This window comes from Gavialis gangeticus, unplaced genomic scaffold (genome assembly GCF_001723915.1).
Source record: "Gavialis gangeticus isolate Ggan-Ray unplaced genomic scaffold, GavGan_comp1, whole genome shotgun sequence".
NCBI lineage: Eukaryota > Metazoa > Chordata > Crocodylia > Gavialidae > Gavialis > Gavialis gangeticus.
Window position 1 is genome coordinate 14189618 of NW_017728993.1, and position 10829 is coordinate 14200446.

At 48.6% G+C, this 10829-nt stretch overlaps 1 protein-coding gene across 1 annotated transcript in view; it reads left to right on the forward strand.

Annotated features, from left to right (window-relative positions):
- USP24 (ubiquitin specific peptidase 24) overlaps positions 1-10829 on the forward strand; it is a 112523-nt gene that overhangs the window by 3049 nt on the left and 98645 nt on the right. Inside the window, exons 2-3 of the mRNA XM_019528298.1 lie at positions 2596-2807; positions 3330-3437. Coding sequence (XP_019383843.1) covers positions 2596-2807; positions 3330-3437 — 320 coding nt within the window. The remainder of the gene's footprint in view (positions 1-2595; positions 2808-3329; positions 3438-10829) is intronic.

The following is a 10829-nucleotide window of genomic DNA, read 5'->3' on the forward strand; positions in this document are numbered from 1 at the left end:
GTGGGGGGGGGGGGGAATTTAGCCCGATTTTTTCCAGCTATTTAAGTTGGTCTAACAAAAAATATCAGATTCACCCAAAGAATAATATCTGACCTACATTTGTTAATCTCGCTTACCATCCTACATTTTTAGGACACCATTCATAATTTTTAACTGGACTCTCCTGACTCCTCACTTTAACACGTGCCCAGTCAAACCCATAGCTACTATCCCTCTGCTAAGGAAGACTAAAATAATTCATCCATATCCATTCATCCATCCAGGGTGAGATTATCAAAAGTGCCAAAGTGATCCAATGGGACTTATGCTCTTAAATCGCTCCAGCGCTCTTGAACATTTGACCTGTAATGCCTATATACCAATCTATAAATATATCAGGAGGAAGCCTGGAAGAAAATGGATGCCAATGAATAAAGAAAACAAGGAGAAGCCAAATGGTTTCCTTGCTATATCACCACAGAACCTGTGTTCTGAGATACTGAACTCGGGGTTCCTTTCTTCAGGTAATAAAGAGAAGAAGCTATATTAAAGAGCAAGAATCACCTGCCACAACAAAGCATATGCATTACACCAGGGATGGCCAACATACAGCATGTGTGCCATAAGTGGCATGGGCAGCCTGGGGAAGGGACAGGCAGCCCAGTGGCAGGTGGGGCAGGAAGAAGAAAGCAGAGCAATGGATTGGAAAGGAGAAGAGGATCAGAGTGGCACTCTGGGGGGTGTGGGGCTAATCTGTGGCACTGCCAAAAAGGTTGGCCTCACTGCATTAGGCCATCTATTTTACCTACTCTTTTAGTCAGGGTTTGTTAAATTTGGAGAAAAGATAATGATTAGCAAGGCATATGCCTAGCTGAAATAATATAAACTACCATCTCTTCTTGATCGATCTGGTGAAACAATTCTTGATTCTTGGAGAAGAGGAGACTGAGAAGGGATTTAACAGCAGCCTTCAACTATCTGAATGGAGGTTAGAAAGGGGATGGAGCTGGACTGTTCTCGATGGTGGCAGATGACAGAACAAGGAGCAATGGGCTCCAATTGCAGCAAGTGAAGTTTAGGTTAGACATTAGGAAAAAAAAATCTCACTAGGAGAGTAAAAACACTGGAACAGGTTCCCCAGAGAGGTGGTGGAATCTCCATCCTTGGAGGTTTTCAAGACCCGGCTAGGCAAAGCCTTGGCTGGGGTGATCTAGTTGGGGATGGTTCTGCTTTGTGCATGGGGGGTTGGACTAGATGTGACCTCCTGAGGTCCCTTCCAACCCTACATTTCTATGATTCTACATAAGAACATCTGAGCTGCTTTCCTGGAACAGGGGAAGGAACATGTATAGCTCTTTTGCTTCAGCTACACTCAGAGATACACCTGGCAGAGGGAGGCAGCTAAAGAGCTCTTGAAGGAGCTGTTGGACCTGGAAAGGTGCCTTGCCATGAACCCAGACTACCTGTGTCCCTGTGGAGAGTGTAGGGAGAAGAAGGAAGACCTTCAAACTATGGATGACCTCCACACCTGTGGCATGTTTGTCTGATCACAGATCCAGCTCGTCTGGGAGATGGACCATGGCTCCCACTTCTTCTATGCCTTAGAGATTCATAGATTCATAGACGTTCGGGCTGGAAAGGACCCCGGAGGATCATCGAGTCCAACCCCCTGCCCCAGGAGCAGGAAGTCAGCAGGGACCACAGGATCCCAGCAAGATAAGCATCCAAATGTGTCTTGAAGGGTTCAAAGTGGGTGTTTGAACCACCTCCGGTGGCAGTCTATTCCAAAACTTGGGGGCTTGGACAGTAAAGAAGTTCTTCCTTATGTCCAGTGTGTATCTGTTGCAGCAGAGTTTGTGACCGTTCGATCTTGTCATCCCTTGGGACACTCTGGTGAACAAACGTTCCCCCAGATACTGGTGGTCACGCCTGATAAACTTATAGGTGGCCACCAGATTGCCCCTGAGCCTGCACTTTTCCAGAGTCCCATGAAGAGTCCCATGGCTCTCAGCCTCTCATCATAAGGTCTGTTTTCCTGACCTCTGATCATGCGCATGGCTCTTCTCTGGACTCTCTCAAGCTTCTCCACATCCTTTTTGAATTGTGCAGCCCAAAACTGCACGCAGTACTCCAGCTGCAGCCTCACCAAGGCCAGGTACAACGGGAGAATAACATCCCAGGATTTGCTATGGATGCAAGCCAGCGTTTTGCTTGCTTTACTAGCCACAGCATCTCATTGCAGGCTCATGCTCATCTTGTGGTCAATAATGACCCCCAAGTCCCTTTCATCTGTAGTGCTAACCAGTGTAGCACTGCCGAGTCTATAAGCATGCTGCAGGTTTTTCCTCCCAAGGTAGAGCACCTTGTATTTTTCGGTGTTAAACACCATCATGTTCTCATCCGCCCACTTCATGAGCCTGTCAAGCTCTGCCTGGATCACCCTCCTGTCCTCAGGTGTGAATGCTTTACCCCAGAGTTTGGTGTCATTGGCGAACTTGAGAAGAGGAGAGGTGCCAAAAAGTAGATCACCTGCCTCTTGGCAAAGGATGGCACCCCCACTCATGGATCCCAGCAAGGTGTAAAGATAAGGGCCTTCTAAGCAGGACTTTTTGTCAGATCCAGCCAACACTAATGGCTGCTACGTCCTGTGGAAGGGACTGCAACAGGTCAGTGTGGGTGACTGGGACCAGCTGAAAGGTCTTTTCACTCTGGCTGACTTCTCAGAAGCCATCTTCCTGGTGCCCACCAACAAGTCTCTGGGCATCGGTGGGCTAACCATGGAGGTCTACCATGCCTTCTGGGGTCTCTTCAGCCCAGATTTTGCCATGGTCAGGGCCAAATCCAAAGGGGATTGGAAGCTCTTCCCCTCATGCTACCAAAAAAGGAAGGGCATGAGGAACATGTGCCATGAGGAACCAGTGTCCATTCTCACTCCTCTGCACAGGCTACAAGCTTGTAGCAAGGGCCATATCACTGTGGCTGAAGTCTGTGCTGGTGGAACAGATATATGTGGTACCAAGGTGTACCATCTTCAACAGCCTATACCTGGTCTGGGACCTCCTTGAACTCACTCTCAGGGATGGTCTGTCATTTGCCCCCCTGTCTGTTAACTACGAGAAGGTGTTTGACAAGATAGATCACAGGTACCTCACAGGCACTCTGTAGGCATTTGGCTTTTGTCCCTGCTTCATGTAGTTTCTCCAGGTGTTGTACACCTCTGCATGATCAAATTCAAAAGGACACTGTCAGAGCCCATCCCTTTCAGGTGGGGAGTTTATCAAGACTGCCTGCTGTTAAGCCATCTCTACACCTTCAGCCTTGAGCCCTTTTTCTGCCTCCTGCACCAGCAGATGATGTGGCTGGTGCTCACAGAGCAGGCCATGACAGCAGTCCTCTCAGTGTATGCTGATGACATGCTCCTCACAGACCAGGACCCAAACAACCTGGCAGAGGTGGAGGTCTGCCAATCTATCTACTCAACAGCTTCTTCTGCCCAAGCTCTGGCCTGATGATGAGTGATGCATGGCAGGTGGGCTTACTCCCAGCCACACTCCAAGACATCCACTGCAGCATCGGTTCACTGTTCTATCTGGGGGGCCTACCTCTTCCCCAGCCAGCCCCCTCTGCCAGAGAACTGGGACCAACTCGAAGTTAGGGTGTCTGAGCAGCTGTGAGCATGGATGGGACTCCTCCAGTGCCTCTCTGCCTGAAACATAGTACTCTGGTCATCAGCAAGCTTGTCCTATCCAAGCTTTGGTACTGGTTCAACACCCTGCCCATGCTTCCAAACCTCCTGCCCAGCCAGATATGGGATTCTCCTGGCCAGGACAGCACTGGGTGCTTCCTGAACCGCCCCTTCAGCAAGCAGGGGGCAGGGCCTGGCATGCATTCACAGCCAGGTACACACCATTTGCCTTCACGCCTTCTGGAGGCTCCTTTACAGTGCCAGTAGCCAGGAAGCATGGTGCCCCATCAGACATGCCTTCCTCCACTGCCACTGGGGGTTTTGATACGAGCAATGGGTCTTCTAGCTGAGAGGCCTTCCCATACAAGACTTTAGCAAGCTGCTAGATTTCTACCAGTACCACCTCAGGGCCTGGATATTGGGTCTCCTCCCTCCAGGCTTGGACACCCCAGGCTGCAGACTTCATGGCTAAGCCCTTGCTGAAAACCACACAGCTGATGGTGCCTGCAACAGACATGGCCTGGATGCATTGGAGGATGATCCAGATCAACACTTCCCATATCAGGGGCCTTCTGGACTAAGTCAGGCAGGGGTGGGCAGATCCTTATGTGCTGGCCGACCCACATTATATGCATCCTACCACTTACTCAGGAAGTCAAGGCCACCCTGCTGCCCTTACATGTATGGAAGAGGTTCAGTCCAAAGGCAGACACTGCCCACTCATATCCACCTGCCCCCCAGAGCTTCTTGTGGGGTCCCATGTTGGCAGACCCCATTGCCCTCTGTACCATACCACCTCAGCAGGATGGGAGATATCAAGCCAGTACACTTCTGTATACCCTATCATCACCAGCTCTACACACTCATGCACTGTACACTCCACCATCCTACTCTCACATCCCACCCAGGCACCAAGTGGTAGGACACCCTCGGCAAAGGCACGGGTCTCTAGTGGACCACACTGGTCTCATGAGCCATCAGGGGCCTAGGGTGATAGCTCTTGCACAAAGCTGTTTCCATAGGCATGTATCTGGTTCACTTCTTCAATTCCCCTGACACCTGCCCTTTCTATCAGCAGAGGGAGACCCTACTTAGAGTGTCCCAGCTTGCAGCTACTCCTGAGATTCTGGCTGTACTTTTCCCCTCATCTTATATTTTATGCACTTCCCATCTGTGGCCCCACCAAGTCCTAGGACCTTCTGGTCAACCTCCTCGTAGCTGCAACCAAACTCACCTTCTATCAGGCCAAGAAGGAGGCCCTGATTAGAGAAAACCTGGGTGACTGTGGGGTCATCTTCCTTTCATTCCTTCATTCACATGTCCTGGCAGAATGTCACTGGGTAGCATCCACAGGCTCCTTGGACACATTTGAGGGGTGCTGGCTAATGTGCTCTGCTTCATGCCCCGCCTCTGAACCCTTGTTATGAACCTGTGACTTAACTCCCATCCCTGTTTTCATTTTTGTTGTCTCAAGGGATCACTTGTTGTGTATCTGGTGGCCTCCCTAACTGAAAGGATGGGTCTAGGCCAGGAGTGGGCAAAATATGGCCTGGTGGCCAGATCTAGCCCACAAGGCCATTCTATCTGGCCCACAGGGCCCCTAAAAACATTAGAAAATTAATATTTATTTGCTCCTAGCTGCCTGTCAAAGATGACAGGAGCCAGGGGCAGTAGGACCCAGAGGAAGCTAGTAGCAGGACCCAGCAGCAAGGTCTGCGAGCCCTGGCCCCACAACCAGAAATCCCTGCCTAGCAGAGGCTTCTGGCCTGGGACCATGGGGTTGTTCCTGCTTCCCTGCACTGGAAAGGGAAATGCGGCCCGCAACAGTTTGCACTCGCTAAGCAGCCCTTCACCCAAAATAATTGCCCAGCCCTGGTCTAGGCCTACTGCTCCCTACATCACAAATAGACCTGTCTCTGACCCTGGCAAGTCATGGGAGCTTTAGGAGAGTATAAAGGAGGGCAGAATAACCATCCCCCATCCTGCCTTCCTAATCATCAAGAGTATAATGCTTAGGTACAATGAACAGGTGACCATTGCTGACTGTTATGTTTAACAGCCACTGATGGATCTGTCCTCCAAAAATGTATTGTATCCCTTTATGAACCTGGCTATACCATTGCAAGTGAATACCACCAACTTTGCTGATAATTCTGTTAGCCAACTTCTGAGGCCCATGGAGAGAGATTCTCTGCATTTAACTGCCCACAGGGACAGAAGCCTTTTATTATTATATGATTTGCCTACATTAAGTAGCTTATCCTGAGCCATTGAAATAAGTGAGAAGAGTGTTTTTCCTTCCCAAATAGAACACAGCTGCATTTTGTAAGGTACAGATCTGCATATTCTTCTTATTCCTTTCATGCAACAACCAAAAAGAAAAATTCCTTATAGAAACGTATTTTTTCCTTACCATGCAGAATAAAATTCCTGTTTTCATACAACTCCTGCTGTGCTTGCTTATGCTGTAGTTTTAATCACTAAGTGCGGCCATACATGTCTATTTCCATTTCCCTTTTTTTGTATGTGTCTTCTTTGTTATAAAAGATTTATAAACAGGAAGGTTTCATTTCATAGCAAGCTTCTATTGACAGTCCTACTCTGCTACTTCTAATGAAAAGAGCAAGGAGCGCAACCTTTGCCCTGAATATATATTAGATAGATAAAAAGCTTGGTGGCTGTATAATCAAGTGAATTTCTATTCTACCAACATCTCCAAACATTGAATGTTGTCCCTCTCAGCTTCTTGTAGCTGACCATTTATCTAAATAAGGGTAAAGAAAAAGGAAAATAAAAGCAGGGCCACAAAGAATATTTCCAGTGAGCTCAAAGATTTTGGGTGGAACTCTCAGATCACCAAATTCAATGGAAAACTTCACAGTGATCTAAATGGGCCAGGATTTCATTTTTTGCCTCTGCTGTTCATGTCTGGTCCACCAGAAAAATACAGCTGTTTGTTCTCCCTGTGAAAATACCGCATTCGGTGTTTCAATAACAGGGGGCCTCTAAAACATAGGATTGTCTAAAAATGGATCCATGAAGAAAGAAGCAACCTGTTAAAAATACAGAGTGCTACTCTAGCAGCTCTGTAAAAGTCATTATACTTGATTCAATCACATGCTATTTTTAGGCTGACTCACTAATAAACACAGGCCAGCTCCCACTGCCATCCCAAAGCCAGCTACAGTGTCCTCTGCTTTTGGCACTTAGCAAAACATTAGTTTCTGTTGCCAAATGTTGCTCTTTTGCAAGGATGTAAGATCACTGGGGATGCTTAAAAATGTGCATACTGTGCATTTTGTAGGACTTGGATAACTACTGTAAAATATTCCAACTAAATAACTGGTAGATGCACGTTCTATTGAATAGCAACAAAATTAAATCAAGCAGTGAACACGTGAGCACATACCTCACTTTCAAAGCTCCCATTTTGATACTCTCATTTCCTTGTCCATCATCACCTACCTCCCTTCTGCTTCCTTACACTCTCTATGACTCTCTTGGCTTCTATAAGAACCACATCCCACCATACCTCTGCTCTAATCTCCATTTGAGCAGTTGACTTCTTCCACATGGAGGATGCATTTCTTCCAGTGATATCACATAAAAAAAACGCACAGCTTTGGCCTTCATGTACTTTCCTAGAGTTTACTAGATGTCCTGCCAGCTTCTCCACTGAGTTGAAATGCAATATCTCTGCCTAAGGGTGGTCTCCAAGTGAAACCCATCCGGAACGCTTGTATAAGGTACCGTTAGGAATAGTATGGTTTCTAAGGTGACACTGCACTGTTATGTCTCTGGGCTGCCTCCACACTTAGCTAAAAGTCCATCAATCTCTCTATAAAAGCAAAGCTAACTCCTTTCAGCACTGCTTGACTACAAGCAGTTAGAGCATGCATCATTATAATTTAATCTATGTCATTCTTCCCTCTTATTGCTCCTGCCTGAAAGCTAATAAGACAAACTCCATTTGTTCTGGAACTAGCTTTCGTGGCAGGCTCACTGCTTTTGCCTGGCAAGCCCAGCTTGGAGAAGGACACTTTGGATTGGTGGAATATTTCCACCAATCAGGTAACAGCTGGGAGGGGCTTGCCCCACCCCTGCTCAGAGTGGTGGGGATGCGAGGAGCCCTGGACCTGATTGAAGACTGCACTTTGCAGGTCTGGCAGACTTCAGGGGCGGAGCCTCCGGTGTAAATAAAAGCCCAGCATACTCAGCACACTGGGCAGATGCAGCGAGGGACATCAAGGAGAGAGGAGCTCCAGAGAAGACCATCATCTGGACCTCACCTGAGCCTTGGCAGTGCATGGATTGGCACACAGAGAGCTGGCCCTGGGAGGAGCTCAAGGCTGCTCAGGCCAGCGCATGGAGAGTCAGTCCTGGGAGGCTGCTCAAGTTAGCCCTGGCTCTAGGCCAGATGACCGGAGCCCAGCAGTGTGGCTCAGCATTAACTAAAAGAGCCCCAGTGCCCAGAGTAGGGCTCAGAAAGGGGAAAGATTCCTGGCGTGAGACTGGGGAACTGGAGCCAGTGAGGACTCAGCTCCTATAGGAGCTCCCTGGGTGCCCAATGTGGGGCATAGGGCCCAGTAGAAAGAACCCTCAACTTGAGGCCAATGGCTCCAGGAGGCCTGAGACAGTGTAGGGAGCCAGGGGCCAGATCAACAGCCCCCAGAGGAAGGACCATGAGTTACTGGGAACCCAGGTCCCTCGGGGAGGTGCCCCCAGGCAAGGGACACTGTGGGGTGAGTGGGCCTAGGAGGAGAAGACCCTATCCCATTTGAGGAACCAAGTGGCTGGAGCCCAGATAGGGCGCATCTAATATCTGGTATAGTTATGTTTCCTATTTAGTATCTATTGTTATTGTTGGTGTTACAAATAGTTGGGTGTATTAATTATGTATAATGGGCTCTGTAAGGATGTCTTTATTAGCTAACCCACTTGTGATATAAACTTGCTGGATTGATTGTCCTGGGATCCACCCTTCTTCTGGGCCTCAGGCATGGGTACTTACCTGAATGCCCTCCCTAGGGCTGCCTTCCTCCAGCTAACAGACCTGTATATGTATATTTGTATCTATATCTATAATTATATCTATCTTGAAGAGTTTTATATATATATGTTGTTAACGCAATAAATTGCATATAATTAAGAACTTTGGGCTTGGGCTAACTCTACAGAGGAAAGAGGGACCTGCTCGAAATGCTGGCATCCCTCTCACAGCACCCCCTCCTGCCTACCCGTCCCATCCAATTGAGAATAGGGCACACCATTGGATGTACCTGGGTTACACGTTCATTAGTATACCTGGATGCAAAATTTCAGGTATGGTCTGAGCTAAACCCTGGGACTTATCTGCAGAGCTTTCCGCAAATAATTTAACCTTCTGTGCTTCCATTTCTTCATTAACAAAATGCAGAGAATAATATTGACCTACCTCACAGGGTATTGTAAGGATTAATTAATTGTTTGCATAGCACTTTGAAAATGAGCAAGTGAAATATAAGCCCCGCTGTTGGTACAACATTGAATTGTCAAGTCAACAAACAACATATTAAATGGACCCACGTGAAATGCTGGAATTTTGCTGGAGCTGCCAAGTCTGAGCATAAGCTGGTCAATGGACGCTAGTTTCTCTCGTCACTGGTGGCCAGTGCAAACAAAGGAAAGTGCCCTCGTATTGCAGCATAGCACCCAAATGCCATACAACTTGTGGTAAGGCCACTAATATATAAAACATAATATAAAACTAATATAAAACAAGTTGCTCTGTCAAACTTTCTCTTTCTAGAACCACACAGAAGAAGAAAGCGGCTCCGGGGAGATTTTTTTTAAAGTCCCGCTCCACCACTGTAAGTCAATCGGGATTGAGCCTGTGTCATTAAAAAGTTTCTCTCAAAAACGTCACATGTGAAAGGCTGAAAACATACTTCTTGCTTCCCTCCCCCAATACGTTTCCTGTGACAAGGTATCAACTGTTTTATCTACAAACTTTTTGCCTCAAAATCTCCATTTTCACAGTGGAATATAGACATGCTTACATACAGCTGAGATAATCCTTGTGGAGCTTTACGTGTTTGTGCTTTCTGCTCCATCCAGGTTCTCTATTCTGAGCATAAGTGAGGTCGTTACCAGGGATCCAGGTTTTTAGTTTCCTACGGAAAAATTGAAAAAACCCTCAGATTTTCCCTTTTACCTGAGAAAAATGTGAGCAATGAGCAGCTGCAGGACCCAGGCGGGGAGCAGGACGAGGCTGTGGGCAGCTTGTCTGGAGGGCAGGAGGGCCTGGCTTCCCATTGCTGCATGCACTCTGTGGGGGGAAGAGGGCATGTATCCCCAGATCTGTGCATGGGGCAGGATGGGCTGCCCGCTGTGGGCTCAGGCTCCCCGCCCTGATGTCCTTCTCCGGGGCCCATCAGACACGACCAGGCGTGTGGCAGGACAGAATAGGGCTGGGTGGGGAAGATCATTGCCGCTTTGAGCCCCACGCCACCCCGGTGAAGCACCCCCCTACCTGCCCAGCAGCAGCAGGGGTGGCGGCACAGAGTTTTGCCCCTTGCTGCCCCTGGGTGGGCAGTGGGGACCTCACCAGGGTACCGCAGAGCTTGCAGCAGCAGCAACAAGTTTCCCTTCCCAGCCCTGCTCTGCCCCACCATGCTGGGGCCCGGCTGCTGCACCGCGGAGGACCCACAGAGAGGACAGCAGGGCGTGGACCACGCACCTGCCCCTTCCCCTGGGCTCCACTCTGGGTTCCCCACTGGGGCCGCAGCAGCCACCACCTCCCATGGGTGGCAGCTGGGGCTCGGCCACTTCTGCAGAGGGGCAGGGGGCTGCACACCCAAGTCCCTGGCCCCATAGCCCTGGGAGCTGCAGGCTCCCCTCTGGCAAGGCTGGAAAGATGTGGGCCTGTGGGTGGTGAGTGAGGGGCATCGGCAGGGCCCAGGGGGCTGTGGGTGGGCAGTGAGGGGCATGGACCTGCACCCTGGTGAGCTCAAGGAGCAGGGGGAGCTCTGATTTTCCATGATGAAAAACCCAACATCAAATACCAAAATGTATAGGTATTTATCATTTATTTTATTATAGGGAATGAGGCACTGGCAGGCTTTCAAATTGCTTTAAAATTGTAAATATATCAATAAAACACTGTGTTCAATTGATACCTATACCT